Source organism: Puccinia triticina, chromosome 11A (assembly GCF_026914185.1).
Source record: "Puccinia triticina chromosome 11A, complete sequence".
Classification (NCBI taxonomy): domain Eukaryota; kingdom Fungi; phylum Basidiomycota; class Pucciniomycetes; order Pucciniales; family Pucciniaceae; genus Puccinia; species Puccinia triticina.
Window position 1 is genome coordinate 4647098 of NC_070568.1, and position 18155 is coordinate 4665252.

Sequence of the window (18155 nt, forward strand, 5' to 3'; positions counted from 1 at the left end):
GCTTTTTTGCCAAAAGTTTGACACCCGCACCCGCACCCGCACCGCCTGGGGCAGTCAGAGCAGGTCCTGCCCCTCAAAATCGACCGGAAGGAATATTCCTTCCAGTCAAAGAGGTTGCAAAACCTCTTTGACTGGAAGGAATCCTTCCGCTCAAAGAGGTTTTGTAACCTCTTTGACTGGAAGGCCTTTGGAGAGGTTCTGTAACCCCTTCGACCGGAAGGATTCCTTCCAGTCGAAGGGGTTTTGTAACCTCTTTGACTGGAAGGAAGGCCTTCCAGTTGAAGAGGTTACAAAACCTCCTTGACTGTACAACCTCTTCAACTGGAATTCCAGTTGAAGAGGTTACAAAACCCCTTTGACTGGAAGGAATCCTTCCGGTCGAAGGGGTTACAGAACCTCTTTGACTGGAAGGAATCCTTCCAGTCGAAGGGGTTACAGAACCTCTTTGACTGGAAGGAAGGCCTTCCCAGTCCTTCCAGTCATCGTGGCAGCTGCCACCTGCCCAAACAAGAGCGGGTACCCGCTTGATTTCTCCCAGAAGTCCAGCATCTGCACCCAAACACGCACACGCTGGCGGGTACCCGCCAGCGGATAGCAGGTACCCGCGACGGGTTTGCCGGGGCCATCTCTATTTTCTCAATCAAATGTTTAAAAACTTTGAGTGAAGAAATAGAGAATCTGAAAAATGTGTAAAATATGAGAAAAAGCATGCAATGCATAAAAAGTTGGTCTTGTGAATGATGGTTGAGAATTACATGAGATACAGCTGATGTAACAAAATTAGGGTTGAAATATCCGGTTCTCTCATGCAAGAATTCCTGATAAGTCATAAGTCCCTCCGGCAAAGCCTCAGGCAAGAGAGGGACTTAGTTAAGTTCAAATTGGAAAGGGGTTGGCAATCCACAATATTTTTTGTTAAGTATTCAACCGGAGAACCCAAAAAAGGAGGCAGAGATGCGGTAAGGATATGCTGGACAGTGAGAGGAGGTTTTCTCACTGGATTGGCTCAATGGCGGAAAAAGAGGGAGAGAACCAATGGGTTGATTGCTTTGGACTGGGCTTTGGTTAAATAGACTATGTACATGGCATCAACTTGTGGTTTGAGAATAATAATGAATAAAATAATAATGAATTTGAAACTTCTCAACTCAGTGTAACATGTCAAAAGGTACATTGATATCCCCATCAGAGATGCGCGCAATCTAGAGGATAAGCAGTAAACAAGGAAAGCTAACAGTCTAATCTGAGCAGGGATCAAAGTCTACAAGATCAGTAAGAAAGAAGCATGACCGCAAATAAAAGACAGACCACATAGAAAGGGGGCAACATAAGTGTTGGATAGCTTTGATGTGAAAACAAGCCCATAGAGGAGGATAAAGTAGGTGGAATGGAGGGAGAAGGGACAGTGAAGGGGTTTTAGGGATGAGTGGAAAGACAGAAATCCAACATTTTTGGATTGCCCTCCAGTACAATTCCAAGAAATTTCCAGTGTAATCACTGACTGTCTAGCAACGCCCCCCCCCCCCCCCCCCCCCCCCCCTTGCAAAGATTGACACTGGGTAGCAGTCAAGCGGCGCAAGTGCGCTGATGAGCCTCCAGGTCAGAAACTCAAAACTTATTCCTGTAGAGTTTGAATATTGGCAGCGCAAAAAGCACAGGGGGGTTTACATTGTACAAGCAGGCAATTAGTCGTAGATGTCAATACATACATAGTATCATAATCAAGTGTTGGTTCAAAAGAAGAGTTTGTGTAAATTCATTCAGCCGTAATTGTCTCCGCAATATTTACAAGATTACTGTAACAAATGCGCCATTCCAGTGAGGCTTTGTTTGAAAGAGCGTGATCAGACAGAAATCCATCCAGGTTCCTCGTTTTCATCCCAATCTTTCAGTACCAGAAGCTTCAAAAATGCCTCGTCTCTCCCCGTCATGTTTCTGAATGTGTGGTGTTTCAGCTTGACGTTGCTTGAATTAAAATCGGTTGATTCATCGGACTCTTCACTGTGGTCCCGAACCCTTTTCTCGTAGAACTCGATTCCATCAATACCTCCCCATACGCCTGCTAAGCTCAACATGCTTACTTTGCGCATTGCGACGATTTGACTTAGTGGGATGACGATGAGCGATTTTCGGACCTTGAAACTTTGACCTAGACCCGAGTAGAACGACAAGTTGGGCCGTGAGACGGGAGTGCGAGAGAAATGAATGGTTAGGTGGCCAGGCATATTGCCATAGTAGCAGAAAAAACTCGAGGAATTTCTTTCCGGGTCAAAGGGGGAATTGGAACTGGATAGAAAGTCGCCTTCATCAATTGAACTACCAGGCACACTGTTAAGATGAGTTGTGCGAGAGTCGTTGATGGCGCGAAGTAATTTATCGGTTTTGGATTGATATCGAGAAGATGATTTCATTGAGGCAGCGTCACTTCCGGCCAAAGCTTTACGAGATTTGCTCGGGAGAATCAGCGAAAGATCTAAACTGACTGGTCGATTTCCATTTATGATCTGACTACTTTGATAAGAGGCTTGGTTAAACATCTGAGTGCCTCGCTCGGTCACACTGTTGAGTTTTTTGGCTAGCTTGATGAGTCCCTGATGCCGTTCGGCTGGGGCAGAGGAAGATGAACTGCTGCGAGTCAGTTGAGATGAGGCGGACTTGGAGGTTGATAATATCGACTTGGGGCTGTCTCCAGATGCGTGATTCGAGCTAAAGGTTGATAGTCCGTCGGATTCAACGTCTTCTTCTGCGGCTCGCTTGCGTTGTGGAAGTTCCGGAGGATCGGGCTTCTTGAGTAATTTCATTGCGATATCTAAGCCCCCATCATGTCTTTGCTGCATGTTGCGCAGGGTCGCCAGGACAAACGCACGGTCGGTTGGAACTCCTCTGAGGATTGTTTGGTTTGCGTCCAGGGCATCCCTCACGAGTTTTGACCGGGTTTGGATTGGATCCAATAAAAAGAATATAAATCCTATAACAAAAGTCACACATCTGCCGAGGATTTGAGTGGGAAGAATTAAGGAAAAGAACAAAATAGGGATAAACGGTATCGCAAATCGGACGTTGGCATCCATCCCGGGATTCAGATCGTCGAAGCTTTGATTGTGAGATGGAGACGAGCGCCGTAATCGTGGAGGAGGTGGAATAAACTGTCTCGTGAACAAATTACGAAGCCGCTCGTGTACATCACACAAGTCTCCCGCGATGTTCTGAATCCCGCCGCCGTACTTGTAGATGATAGGCTTATATTGTTGTGACAGATTTTTTTTTCCAGCCTTCGGTTGCTTAGATTTTGATGATGAGCTGTTGGGCTTGTCTGATAGATCCACTGATCCGTTGACTGGCATTTTCTTGAAGTCTTCTGTCGATGGTGATGTGCGAGGGCCTTGAGCATCCGCGTTGTGAATGAATTCTGCTGCCGCTGCTGCCGCCGCCTCAGCCACTTCGTCGGGATCCGCGATTTCGGGGATGTCTTGATCCCTCGCGTCATTCCTGCCTTTAAGCCGGAGATTTATCTCTTCCGGAGGGAACAGTACTTTGGCCGCATGCTTGGGCCACACAGATAGGCAGATGACAATAGTTAACGCTGCTGGAAGCACTAGTTCATGCCACCAACATAGAGAATAGATAATTGCCCAGACAGCAGTGCGATTGGGGTTGCGCCATGTTGTCAAACGCTTCACTTCGTTAATTCCCGAGCTCCAGAGTGGGACCACTGATATGAACAGTCTTTCGATGTTATCGATGAGCAAGTTGGGTCGAAACGTTCTGATGGGATAAAGCTGAAGATCATATGAATCATGCGCTGGAACGTAACTGGATGGTGGTGCTGGATGATCAGAGGCATGTGTGGCGAAGAGCAAGTCCGTCGAAGAATTGTTAATGCCCCTTGTTTGAACGCTGGTGATGTGGCGAGTAAAGCGGCGAAGGTGAGTCGGAAAATCTGGGGGGAAAAGTGGGTCGGAGTCCATTGAGGGCGTTTGGATGAATGGATCCAGGTTTGTAGCTGTTGACAATCTCAACGCGTTGCCTTAGCCGCGTGGGATATCCGGTAGATAATCCGAAATATCTGGTAAGGGGTCGCGGATCACACCAGATATCTGAAACCCGAGGTTCCAAAACCTGCGGATATTTCTGGATCCAGAGGCTCAGCGGAATAGACAAGCGCAAAAGATGAGAGCAAACTGGCGAATGGGGTGAATGTGAAAAGGAACTGGGGAAAAAAACCCCTAACAAGAGAGGTCGCCTTAAAGGGCCCTGGTTGCAGCAAGCCGTAACACCGCGAAGGCCGTGGCGCCACGACCGCGCGGCCGTATTCTTCAGCCCCCAAGACGCCAGCGTACAGCGGACCCACCGTGGCCCCCTGGGTGGCCCCGAGGCCCGAGCGAGACCCTCGAGTGACCCGGCGTCCAAGGGGCGGGCCAGCCCCAGGCTCCCCGGCCAGGCCGCCATTGTGACCACCACGCAGCGATGGCGGCAAGGCCTTGTAAGGTTGGATGCGCCCCTCGGCTGCCTCTATGCCGCCCTTGGGACTAACACCTTGGGCTTCCAACAACCATCTCAAAAGGCTCCCTCTCAGCTGAGACCCCGATAAAACAACCTGGGACTTTTTTTCTTTTTTTGACTTGAAATATTTATTCTGCATGAAAAGGGAGTCATTGATCACTACAGGCAAACAGGTGAATTTCCCGCACGCAGCGTCACCTGCGTAGTTACTGCGGCCACCAAGATTAGGTGATGCTGCGCGCGGGAGCAACAGGTGTCTTCCTTTAGTGTGATGGTATATTTACCCCAACGCGGACAGCCGTTTATTGATGCAGCTGTCATAGAGCTCGATGGGTGTTGAGTCCAAGAGGTGGTTTTGAACCTGACTTGTGGAGTTCTTTTTGTGGGTGCCGGTGGCTGCGCCCTCCAGATCAAGATGTTATGTAACATTCAATCTGCAGTGACTTTGCCTCTGCCTGTGGGACAAATGTCATGTAACAGCTTCAGGACCGCGCAACCTGATTACATGAAGTGAACCATTTTTGCACGCGGGGAGCGCCACCCATTGGATGCACCAATGGCAGCTGGCGCCCATGGGATGTCAAGGGGATGCATCCAATGGCGCCCGTAGAGAGTATGGTCATAGTGTGCCACTGAGGCATCTTTTCCCATGCGGGGTCAATGGGGTGCCACAGTCACCACCACTTGCCTGGTGTAACTCTGGACCTAGCCCAATCTAGGCAAAGGAGGCAAGTGTAACAAACCAACACATAACTTTATTCAGGTTCAAGTTTCCAGGACCATTGGAATTTACTTTCAATAGGGAAAACATGAGTCCATTCTTGTTTGAGGAACTTCCCTACTTTTCCTTTCTTTTAGGTTCTTCCTCATACTTTCCTTGTACTTATTTCTGGAAAATTCCTTGGCTGGTTGTTAGCCTACAAATAAGATCTTGTAACCACCAGTAACGGTGGGTAGTTACAATGCATTGTGTTATTGGTGCTATTTGCATAATGTAACTACCTGTGTTATCCACCATGCCCCGTTATGTTACGAGTAACGGGCCGTTTAAGTGGCATATGGATAGTTTTACACACCAGGAAAAAACAATGATCACTTGTCTGCAAGTGACATCAAAAAGTACAAAGGCCCCTTTGTAGTTTGCTATGTCACTTGTTGGCAAGTGATCATTCTTTTTTCCTGGTGACAGTGTAACAGATCTTTTTCCAACACTGTTACACTACATTATTGCTTGGATAACGCAATAACAAGCCCTCAAGGGCCATTTTGGTGCTGAAATCAGCTTGTTATCTGGCGCGCTGCGGGCCTGGATAACGTAACAAGCAGAAAAGAATGGTACAAGCAGTGGCACAATAACGTAGCGCACCACCATTACAAGTAACTGTAACAATAACAGCTTAAAAACTGTTACATTACCGTTATTGGTAACGTAACTACCCACCACTGCCATCACAAACCTCTTTTCCTTGTGGCAAAGTCTTTGTATCACTGCCAATTACATCTTGTGAATATGTTGAAAAGAAATCAACCACCAGTTATCCAAATAAATCCCCACCTTAGCTTAATGCTCCCTATCAACAGGTCATCAAGAGGTTGTATCCTCTTTGATGACCGGCTGACCAGTCATTGAGAGGTTTTATCCTCTTCAATGAGCAGCTGACTGGTCATTAAGAGTTTGTAGCCTCTTCAATGAGCAGCTGACCGGTCATCCAGAGGTTGTATCCTCTTCAATGACTGGCTGACCTGCGGGTACCTGTCCGGGTCCCCGCCATCCTCCCCACCAGAATTCTGGACACCCACACCCGCCGGCGGGCACCCAGCAACAAGTAGCTGTTTGCCATCTCTATAATGTACCAATATTGTAACAATTTTTTTCTTGTTAATGTTACTGTTAACTGTAACAGAAGCACATTGCAATATTGCAACTTGAATAATGTTATCATTTGATGTATGTTACTATATCTGTCGGCACAGAGGGGCAGATATCAGAAAAAATGATAGTCAGCGGGGGCCATTTGCCCTTTTTTTATCTGTTTATCCAGCAGTTAAGACATTACATTACTCATAACGCAAGTAACACACCACAAATTTTGGCCAGTGCGTAAAGCAAGTCATTACTGTTACCAATAACACCTGAGCGCAGTAACAGAAAGTGTTACACTACACGGATAATGGTGGTTATTGCACTGTATTGTAAATACCCATTGTCTCAAAACTCACAAATGCCCACCAAGTTTGGCTGACAACTCCACAAGAAAGTTGCCTCCCAAAAAAGGGGCCCAGTGTGGTTGAGAAAAAGTCCTGCTAATATAAACAAACTTTGGGAGTTGTTTTTCCAGCCCTCTAGAAATATTGGGTTCTTAGCCATAAAACCTTGTTTGACCTGTATTCCTTAAGATTTCAGCTCACAGAAAAATGACACAAACAAAATACAAACTGTGTACACTACCACTGGACAAATACATTGTTACCCCCAAAAGCTCATTCCAGAAGGCCAACTTACAAACTTGAAGTCATCAAGAATGTGTAAAGTGAATTCAGAAGGATTAATATAACAAAATAAAAATTATTTGGAACAACACAAAATTTACAAAATTCTTTGCATTAAATGATTATTTTGGAAAATCTTCAATACCATTCCAAAAAAATAAGGCCCCGTTTGGCTGCCGTGTTATCCAAGTCTATTAAAACCAGAGTTTTGTGGGAAAAAAATTCAAGGGTTTCCCCTATTTTTTATCCACAAAACAACAAAGAAAGGGTTTTCCCTATCTTTTAATCACACAAAAGCAAAAAAGGCTTCCCCTATCTGAGGAAAGCCTCTGCAAAAAACACAACCTAGCCCAACACCAGCCGAAGCTGCTGCACCCAGGCCCATACTGCCGCCCAACTCACCGGATGGGTCAAACAGTATGTAAGGAAGGCCCCCAGCAGCGCGGTGGCAATCTGCTAAGTGGGGGCCAGCTCTTTAACCCCCCAGGCTGTGCAAATGCAAAAGCAGCAGCGGGAGAGCGTGAGACGCACCGCCAGCTGGAATTACAGACAAAACGGATGCGGCTGGGGGGAGAATCTGACTGGCCAGCTCGCGGTCTTATATACCCGAGCCCGCAGGCCTCTGGCTTCGAGTTGGACTTGCCACCGCGTCCACAACAACACTGCCATGGCAAAAAAGCCACCGCCATGGAACCAACGCCACCACCGATATGTACAGCAAACGCAGACCAACACTACCATGGCAAAAACGCCACCGCCATGGAACAAACGCCACCACCAATATGTACAGAAAACGCAGGAAACGCGCCGGCCAAAGCCAAAACCTATCGGTGACCAGTAACATCTCCCCTTGATGACCGGTCTGTGCCGGTCATCGAGGGAGTAGCACCTCCCCTCGATGTCAGGTACACACCGGTCATCGAGAGGAGTAGCACCTCCCCTCGATGACTGGTACACACCGGTCATCGAGGGGAATAACACCTCCTCTGGATGACCGGTGTATACCGGTCAACGCGAGGAGGTGTGAGTCCCCTCGATGGCCGGTAAAGACAGGTCATCGAGAGGAGTAGCACCTCCCCTCGATGACCGGTACACACCAGTCATCCAGAGAAGTTGTTATTCCCCTTGATGACCGGTCTGGCCGGTCATTGAGAGGAGGTGCTACTCCCCTCGGTGACCGGCACAGACCGGTCATCGAGAGGAGATGTTACTCCCCTCGATGACCGGTGATGACCGGTCATCGAGAGGGGGTCTTATTACCCTCGATGACCGGTCTGTGCCGGTCATCGGGAGGTGTGACTGATGACCGGTCCGCGCCGGTCATCGAGAGGTGTGATTGATGACCGGTCTGTGAGTCCCCTCGATGACCGGTACAGACCGGTCATCAAGAGGTGTGATTCCCCTCAATGACCGGTGTGTACCAGTCATCGAGGGGAGGTGCTACTCCTCTCGATGACCGGTGATGGCCGGTCATCGAGAGGAGGTGTTATTACCCTCGATGACCAGTCTGTCTTGACCTCTTTAATTCCTTCTCCCTTGCTCACTGGTTAAAATCTTTCCTAGCTCCACATTGTAGCAATCAATTATCAAGCTGGCCTGCCTGTCCTTGGCCTGAATTTTTTTCTTGTTTTCTGGTCTTCTTGATGCCACTGTTTGAATACCAGTGATCAATCTGATTTTGTTTTTCCCTCAGGAAACAAGGGTTGTTGTTTTGAAATTTTTTCTTGTATCTGACTTTAAAGTTGGAATAAATTATAATAAGACTCAGTGACAACCATATTGGACTTTCAAACTCTCCAGCTACTTAGGCAAACTGAAAGCTTTTTCTAATGGAGCAGTGGAGACTGTCAAAATTTGAGCTGGTGGAATGACAAATCTGTTCAGCAGATATGATTTTGATCTCAATGATGGGAAGGCATCAAGCTTATCATGTGTACTTTAGGATTCCCATTTAACCTCAACGCCAAATTCAACTCCCAGTTCCAGGCAACAAGGCTAACTTACTCAGGCTATGCAGATGTCCATTCAAATTGAAATGAAAAGACCCATCAGTACTGGAATAGGATAAGGAAATTTAATAATATGCTGATACAGGTCTCAGGGTTTTATTTATGTATCTATCCTTTTACATATTCTGGAGTTTATGAATGCATTTCATATTTAACATTTGCTTTCAAGAGGGCATTTACTGGCCTGTGGAGAAGAATGGGGAAAGGGGCTGATGATAAATTTTCCCTGAACTCCTAAATTTGCAGCGGCGAAGCCGCCTTGGCCTCTAGTACAACATAAATGGTTGAATTTATGACACCCTGCAACCCCCGGGGGTTTCAAAGTTTTGGTGGCAACAGGGGGAAAACTTTGGGTCGCGGTGTCATAAAATTAACCCTTTATGATGTATAAAGCGGCAGCCAAACAGGGCCTAATGAATAATCAGAATCAATAGATTGACATGTGAAATGAATGATCATAAATGAGGAAAATGAAATCCAAAATTAGGGATTGTTGATTGGTACCCGTGGCGGGTAACTAGTACCGCTTGGCAGGTACCTCATGCACCCGCCTTGCACCTGCTGAGCGGTGCTGGGTGTGGTATAAGGTACTTGAGTTTGGCCATAATGAGGTACCCGGGTACCGCCCACCCCCTACACCGCGGGGGTACAATTTTTTTTTGGCGGCAGCTCCAGGACGTCTGGGTCCCTGAGCGGTGATTGAACACGCAAATTGCGAGCCGGGGACCATGACATGTCATTGAAATTGACACATAACATACTGTCAGCCAAGACGTTGACTACCCATATCCCCATATCAAGTCTCAACCCTCCAGTCCCTTGCTTCTCGACAGTCAACCACTTTGCAATGTGTTCCAGCCGCAACCACAAACAATTCAAGCCTCCGTTATCCTGCGATTTATCATCCCAAGAAAATGCACCAGACAAGCAGAATCCACCCAAAAACAAAAATGTTGAATCACCAAGAAACACCAATGATATCAACGCACACCCTGGAACCCAGCCCCCACCCGCAACAACCAATGAGGAGGAATTGCGTGAGTACAAACCATCAGTCTGGTCATTACATCACTTTTTCCAACCCAATTCTGACTAGTAATCCACATATAGAAAGAGGTAAGAGAGTTGCGGAAAACTCAATCAGTTCATCCTATGCTTCATATGAGTTTCCCAATCTTTCCAATCAGTTGGACAAGTATGGACGCCGCATGATTGCTTATCCCTGCAAGCTGTAAGCTAGCTTTTCTATTACATTTAACTAACCTATTAGACCTTTTGATTGGAATCCATCTTCAGATGCGGCACCAGAATCAACCGACCAACCTCAGATTCCTCTTGCAGCAACCTCAACAAGCATGCTTTGATATGCCTCCGAAAAACTCAGGATTCCAAACGCACTCTGTTGTTGGAACATTTTGGAATAACCGGGAGGATATAAATCCAGCGGATGTAAGTGCTCAGCTCAAGTTGCTGCCCTTTTTAATCAGAAACATGCTCATCATTGATTTATCTCTCTTTTTTTAGGTTCCTCAACTATGTGCTATTTGGTGCGCTGAGGCAGCAAGGCCATTTTTGGCGCTTTTGGATGCCAGCCTAAAAAAAACTCCTCAATCCAACCTCAAGCATTTGCCAAAACCGTATCAAGTCTCAAAGGATATCCACACGCTCTATTCCACTATAAAACACAAGTATCGAACGGTTTTAAACGTGGGTGGTTCCTATTTTTAGTTATTTCTAAGGCCCTGTTTTGCTGCCATGTTATACGTCATAAATGGTCAAATTTATGACGCGCGACCCCCGGGGGTTTCAAAGTTTTGGTGGCAAGAGGGGGCAAACTTTGGGTCGTGGCCTCATAAATCCAACCATTTATGACGTATAACGCGGCAGCCAAACGGGGCCTAACTTGATCACCTGACCGGTTTTCTGTTTATCAGGCGCACCCAGGTGCATTATATATAGGGGTCAATTTGTGGCAGTCCCCTAACAGTTTTGATATCTTAGGTATAGTAATATATTGATTAGCTGAAGATGGCACGAGCAAGGTAGATCTAGAGGCCATGCCTCTAGATTTTGTCCAACTCTCTCAAAGCCACACAGGCAATTCATTGGTGAAGACAGTCAGTTTGGTCGTGGAGAAGCTTAACATTCAAGAAAAGGTCTGCCCTTTTTTTTGTTGACTTTTCAACTTCTACTCTGACAAATTACAATTTAGATATGCGGAATCATTAGTGATAATGCCACAAACAATCATGTTATGGTCCAAGAGCTGAAGGAGCGCAAGTGGCCACTTTTCCGAGGTGAGGCAAATTGGATCCGGTGCTTTGCACACATCCTGAACTTGATAGTTCACGGGATCCTCCGACCGTTTGGAACTGCAAGTGCAAAGGGGAAGAATACTTCCAGAAATAATAGTGTTGGCTTGGACGAGTTGCTTGCTGAAGAAAATGATGCTGAGGATCAAATAAGATTGTAAGGTTGATCTCATTCTCTCCAATTATAATTTTGGCAGCTTATACATTTGTGAAACATTAAGCTAGGCTTTCTCCGGGCCAAACGGATGCAACACCATTAACAGATGAATATTTGAGTGATGATGAATCACAAGGAGGAAAAAATCAAGGTGATATGGAATCCCTCAATGAAGAAGATATAAACGAAGCGAGTGACAAAGATGAAAGTGATTGCTATACAACCATTTCATGCAAAAAATCACTGGAAAAGGTAAAATAAGTCTTGGATCAATATGAGAGAGAAGCTGATATCAGTCCTTGCTTCAGTTTTGGGCGGTTGCAAAAAAGTTGAGGTACTCACCAAATTCAAGAGCGGAGTTTGTAGAGATCTGCCAAGAGATGGATGTTGACCCTTAGGATGTCCAGATGATGTCTTTGAGGGCTGAACATCACTTGGACACATCCAAAAGCGTCCAAGTGATGCTCAGTGCACCTGGCACCTGCTGGATGCTCCCCGGACGTCATGCGGATGCTTTTCAGCCCAAAGCATCCGCGGGATGTCAGCCTAACTTAACTGATTCCCACCCTCCTACAGGTGGAGTGGTAAAACACTGGTCGCATTGCGCCGACCGGAGGGAGGGACTTACGCGCTAAACGGACTTACAGGCTGACAGCATTTGGTTTTTTGGTGGGGACTTTTTTAAAACTGCTCTCACCCATCCATTTCCTGTCCAATTTCATTATTGTTTGGATTTCCATGATGACCAAATTCTTCTTTATCCATGTACTATACCCACCTATCCCCAACCTGTCTTCTTGATCTGCAATGTCCCTTGTAACATCATGAGTTTTGGATTCTGTACAGTGTGAACTTTGTAATATAGGATAAAGCAGACCACAGACAGTCACAAAAAATGGATCTGAGGGGTTCTGAAGGCCTCGAAAAATTCAGAAAAATTTGGAGAGATTCTCCTTGATCTTGGGAATCTTTTGTTCCCCCAGACCATTGCTGCCCAATGGGAAAGGGTGAAGCCAGAAACGTTTGAAAAAAGACATAGTTATGATTCTGTCAGCCCAAACTTGGACATTGGGTGTAAGTCCCTCCTTCGGAGGGTCCCGGCGGGACAGTGTCCCCCCTCAAATAGAGGGACTTGGTTAAGTTAGGATGTCAGCCTTTTCCAAAAAGGCGCCCCGTGGTGTACATTCTAACCCAAAGTGAAACTGGGTGCCTGACCATGGCAAAAAAAAAGAACTAAACAAGTGGAAATTTGTTTAAAAGATGGAAACAGAGGTCTTAAGAACAACAACAACAGTTTTCCTATTCAAACATACAACACTTCCAAAAATAAGAATACAGTTGACAAAGCAAACATAGGGCGCGGACTTGTTTCAACAAGTTACGCTAGACTCGAGAGTTGAAGTAAAGTGATCTACCATCTCTTGACGGCAGATCTGAGAACGCTTTCGAGTCCGCCACCAATCTGAGCGCGAGCTTCGGAGAGACTGAACTGTTTTTCGACCATTTTGAGATGAGATTCCGTTTCTAGCTGGTTCAAGACACTCTCCCAGACGGCTTGCTCGACCGGTCGTACAACACCCTTGGGGATTTGAGCCGCCTCTTTCAATACCACGAGCGCACCGATCCCGATCGGACTTCCGACAGTTCTGGACATGGCCGAGTTTTCCTCATCCCCTCGAGCAATCAACTCGGATTTTAAAATCTGTTGGGCGCCCGTGCTGGTCTCTATTCGCAGTTCATGGCTAAGTAAGACCATGTCTCTTTCATTCGGTCCGTATTGAAGCTTATGAGATAGGAATTGACACAAGAGGTCGATTGGAAGAATTCTTTGCAGCTCTGATTCACTTGGCATCATGGGGAGGTCGTTTGATCTCATCGTGGAGGCGTCTGAGCCAGGCAAAAGACCTAATCTATATTTTCCGGGTGTGATTTGGTTGATAGAAATTGATCAGGAAGAGACGGGCAATAAAAAACTTCATCTGAATGAATACGAAAGGACCCACTTCGTCAATACTCGCTTCGTCCTACCATCCTCAATTTTCTTTCCCATCTTTTCAATCACCTCGTCCCATCGCCTAGGCACTCCAGCTTTGCTCCACTCAAAATGCCCATCCTTCCTGACCAGTCCGATTTTTTTCAAGACATGCATGACCTCACAAAACCCTTCGAATCTTAAGGTACCCCTGAGCATCGTCTCCAATTGATCATCTAAACCGTAGCGAGACGTGTATCCCAACGAGTCTCGATTGGCAACCCCTTCCAAAGCTGGGTTCCCTTCCTTGAACTTTCCATCGAACACTGCAACGCCCACTCCGGGAAATCTCCTCTTGAGCAATTTTTCTCCGCTGATTTCGTATCTCTGAAGGAACAATAGCAAAATTGGCGGTAGTTGTGTCGATTCAATTTGACCAGTGTTCTATGCAACCAACTAGTTTTCTTGTCACTTACCTTTCCAGCCAGAAGAAATTGAGCAGGGTTTCCCGCAGCTTCCAGGACGCCTCTAGGCGACCAAGAAAAGCGATATCCCAGGAGACCGTCAGATTGTTCGGGCAATCCTCCACAGAAGCTGACAAACGATTTAATTCGAGATTCAGGTTGGCTGCGTTTCAATCTTTGGATTAAACTGACGGCTGTCATATGATCGATCCCAGGATCAAGTCCCAGTTCGTTCAAGAATACAAGGTTTTTAGATTTGGCTGCTTCGTCGAAATCGGCCATGGCTGGCGAAACATAAGAGGCTGTGATCAGATTGACGGAGTGCTCAAGACAGGCTGTTGCAATCAAAGGGTGCATGGGGGCCGGTAGCAGGCTAATTCCACACAAGCAAAAGGTGTGGAATTAGAAGTCAATCAAAACAAGCGTTATCAATAGAATGAACCTAATATGAAAAGATCTGAATTAAGATACCTCATCACGATATCGGCCTCTTTCACTAATTCCGAAACTCCTAATCTGTCACTTGCAGCGTCCAACTGGACAATTCTCGTGCGGGCTTGCTTGGACGGGTCATTCTTACTAACCCGCTGACTGAGACTCTCAGCTTCTTCTAAATCCTTGGCGGCGATAGTTACTTCTATATTGGCTTCTTGTAATAATGTTTCGATAGCTGGTTTAGCAACCAATCTGCGCAACACCAAATTTGAGGTTAATTATAACTCACAAGCGCAGGATCCTGCTTGAAAAATCGTAAGAAAAAGAAACCACGAACCCACTACCAAATATTACAACTTTTTGTGACCCTCCGGAGACATCCATTTTATTAGTTACAGGTGTAGCCGGCGCTGGGCTTAAAGAGCTGGCCAACAATGGGGCCAGGCCTTCATGTTGGGGCATCAGAATACCATCTCCGCAAATCATCCCATTTTTCAATCGCTGTAAAATTTCCGGATTCTCGACATCATTTTGTGGCAGTTTGGATTGGATGAGCGAGGTGATGTAGGGGAATATGGCCGATGAGAAACTTTCAGATGCGTCCTTGGGGAGCTCAGAGGGTAAGATTTCTGCATTTTGGTTGTTCCAGTCTTGGTTAGTTTCTGCGATTGCGCCGGCTGGATCCAAAATCTTCACAAACCTATGGAGATGAGTTGTAGCCTGCTGTCGAGATCAGCCCATCGGGACTCGGTCATCATTGAGCTTGGATGATCATATTTGAAATATGCATAAGGTGCCTCAATCGTAGTGGCCCGGTCTACAAACTCCAACCCGCCCTAGAATTAATGTGAGAACAGATCGATACCAATGACATATCAGATGAAGGGCCGCTCTTACATGACAAAAAGGATCAAAAACTAACTGACATAAAAATCACATGAAATGTCTGTTACGCCTGTTAAACGGGGATTGGGATGTTTAAACAAATGTGAGAGCTGGTCATTGGATAACAATCGAGGGAATCCCGTTGACCAATAGGCCCCATTGATCAATAATGTCGTCCAAGGCGCGACCTAAGGATGGGTGTGTCAGTTATAACAAACCCTAGGTTTGGAAATCAAGCGACAAACATTTTCGTGAAAGACAGAGCGAAATCGTTCTGGATGGGCGTTGTAATTGGCGCGATCAAACATTGCGCCACTGTCTCCCGACTGATGCACTATATAATCTTCCAACTTCGCCTTGTAGCCCATTATTCTGTGATGGGTTTCAAGGCCTGCATTGATGTCAAAGGGATATCCTTCAAGGCTGCTGGAACCGGAAATTTAAACGCACTTTCTGAAGCAGACACTTGTTCTTGGAATTGGGTGAGATTTTCAACCCATTCAATCCCAGCATGATCGAGTGTTTCGACAATACCTCTGCCTACCCGTCCTGTGGAACCGGTAACGACTACACTGAGCATTGGGCCTCGATATCCACCAGCGATCCTGCCACGAAGCAGTTTGAGGCCAGTAAAGAAATCTTCTGTGGATTGAAACGTATACGGTCGCGCTAGGTTCTGAGGTCGACGAAAGGCATGGAGGAATTAGATTTAGCTTGTTTCAACATACATCTGCCTGTAAAGAATCAAAGACCACCAACCAAAAAAGGAGTGGAGAATCCATCTTTTAAGGCAGAGAGTCCATAACCCGACAGAGCTTCTCCTGCTCCAACCTGCAGGATATTAAAAGGAAATTTTGATAAGTCAAATAATTCACTATTTGGATGAACAAAAAGGTTTCCCTTACCACACCGGCTAATCTCCCGAAGGATACTTCACGAGCGCCAGTTTGAGGGTTGACGAGTAATTCCCAATCTATGAATCCGTCTCCAGAGTTTACCATTCGCTTGAGTAAAGGAACATTATACAATTGACCTTTATGAGTGTGAGAAAAACTATTTCGACAACCCAGGTTAGATTTATCATAAGCTTGAAGGTCCTGCAAGAAATAGGTGTGAGATGACTTACAAGAGGTACGTCCTTGGCTGACCGGGTCCGTGGTCTCGAATTTCTTCGATGGGAATCTCTTTAATCGCCATCACCACATCACCATCAGCTCCTCCAGCAGGAACCAATTCTGCTCCAGCCTGGATCAAATTTAAACATATTATAAGCAAGCCCCATTCTCCGCGATATTCACCATTTTGATTTTTTCTCCACAAATCAATAAACAGTTGCGCACGTTTAAATAGGATTGGTCATCAAAAATTCTTTTTTGGCTGGACTCGACATGGACCGCAAGAGAATCTCCAAACTTTTCGATCAGTTTCTTGACATGATGGGGTGCGAGTGGTGTACGACGTTCCCAGATGCGTTGATGATGTTCGGCCTTGATGGCCAGGGTCACTTTGTCATGAAGCTTCGAATACAGATGGAAGGAGAGAGCCGATCCGATTCGACGTGGACCCGGCAAGTGTAGGGGATGGCGACAACGACGGTGGGTGCAAGTCGAGAGCAACTTGGTCCGTATCATGGCGGTCAATGTTTTTGGGGAGAGGCCGAAGACTCACTTAAATAGTTCTCCTCGATGAGGGATGGTTAACCAGTGGGACTCAGTTTAGCCTTTCGGACTTGCGGTCAACAAGAGTCGCATTATGATTTACTCCCATGACGTCATCGCGTGATCAATATCCTTTACACAAGTCAACCCCCTGGTCGCTTCGAGCTTGTGACCTCACCACTGACTATTGATCATGACACCAAGCTGAGTTGCTGACCACCAGTCCATTTCAGTCCACCACTTGACATAATCCTGATACAATATCTGAAAAAGGAATCTACTTGACAGTGTTGACCTTACAGTCCGGGGGCTCATTTTCACCCGCTGCGGCACACCGGTGGGGGCGGAATGCTGAGCAGACCATAGTAGTGAAACCTATCTTAGGCTCCGTTTGGCTGTCCACAAAAATGTGCGAGCGTAATAAAAAACTTTGCAGATTATTTTCGGGGGGACAGGGGATATTACGCTATCCCCTGTCCCTGTTTGGCAGCCCACCGAGCGTCATGAAGTTGAAGACAGGAGTTCACGCTCCATTTTTCCCCCACCATTTGGGATATTTCACCCTGACCCCAAAATTTGCGGTCATAATTGCTCCCTTCGGCCTCGAATCCGTGCGACTCAATGGCACCCCGACGCAAGAGACCTCCTTCCTCGAACCCTCCCCCCAATCGACCGAGGCTTCAATCCCGCCTCCGCTTCCTGACCCAAACAAATCAAGGCTACAATCACCATCAAGATGAACAGCTTGATGACTTTCTGCTGGTGTTTGTGTTGGAAGCGAGGCGAGAGGCAGCTGTTGTCGAGGGTTGCGGAGCCCGGTGGGGGCATCGTGGCATCAGATTTGAGGAGGAGAGAAGCGCAGGCCGGACTTGTTTTTGAGTGGCGCACCAAACAGACAGGACTGCTGTCGCTATATGACGGTGGCCGTCCCAAACGGCCCTCTATAATTGCATAAGCCCAGTAATAATACAAATAAGGTTTAATAAAGCTTATTTGGATTATTACGTTGCGGTTTATTACCACATATGACGCTGGGCCCTGCCAAACAGGGCCTTGGATTATTGGATGTATTCCACTGGAGGACTTCCTATCAATCTGGGAACTCAGATTTTTCCAGATTTTGCAGGGAAATCTGGGCTCAATTGTCCCAAGTCCTAGATCTGCCTACACCACAGGTGAAGTTTTAAAGTTTGAATCCAGTAAAAATACTGGAGGGCAAGAAAAACCAAAAAGCAATCGGAATGCTTCCGGTGTGGTCAAAGGACCAGAA

At 46.4% G+C, this 18155-nt stretch overlaps 2 protein-coding genes across 2 annotated transcripts; both read right to left on the reverse strand.

The window, feature by feature from the left end:
• Positions 1-1844: 1844 nt before the first annotated feature.
• Positions 1845-3968, reverse strand: PtA15_11A439 (uncharacterized protein; the record flags this gene model as incomplete). The annotated part of the gene is made up of 1 exon (XM_053161347.1): positions 1845-3968. One exon carries the CDS (start codon positions 3966-3968, stop codon positions 1845-1847), a length of 2124 nt encoding a protein of 707 aa, XP_053025303.1.
• Positions 3969-12882: 8914 nt separating this feature from the next.
• Positions 12883-16858, reverse strand: PtA15_11A440 (uncharacterized protein; the record flags this gene model as incomplete). The annotated part of the gene is made up of 13 exons (XM_053161349.1): positions 12883-13381; positions 13475-13830; positions 13920-14280; positions 14379-14594; positions 14680-14971; positions 15043-15178; positions 15269-15415; positions 15473-15618; positions 15678-15903; positions 15987-16058; positions 16133-16280; positions 16354-16472; positions 16568-16858. The coding sequence occupies 13 exons, from the start codon at positions 16856-16858 to the stop codon at positions 12883-12885; spliced, it is 3009 nt and encodes a 1002-aa protein (XP_053025304.1).
• Between the last annotated feature and the right edge of the window lie 1297 nt (positions 16859-18155).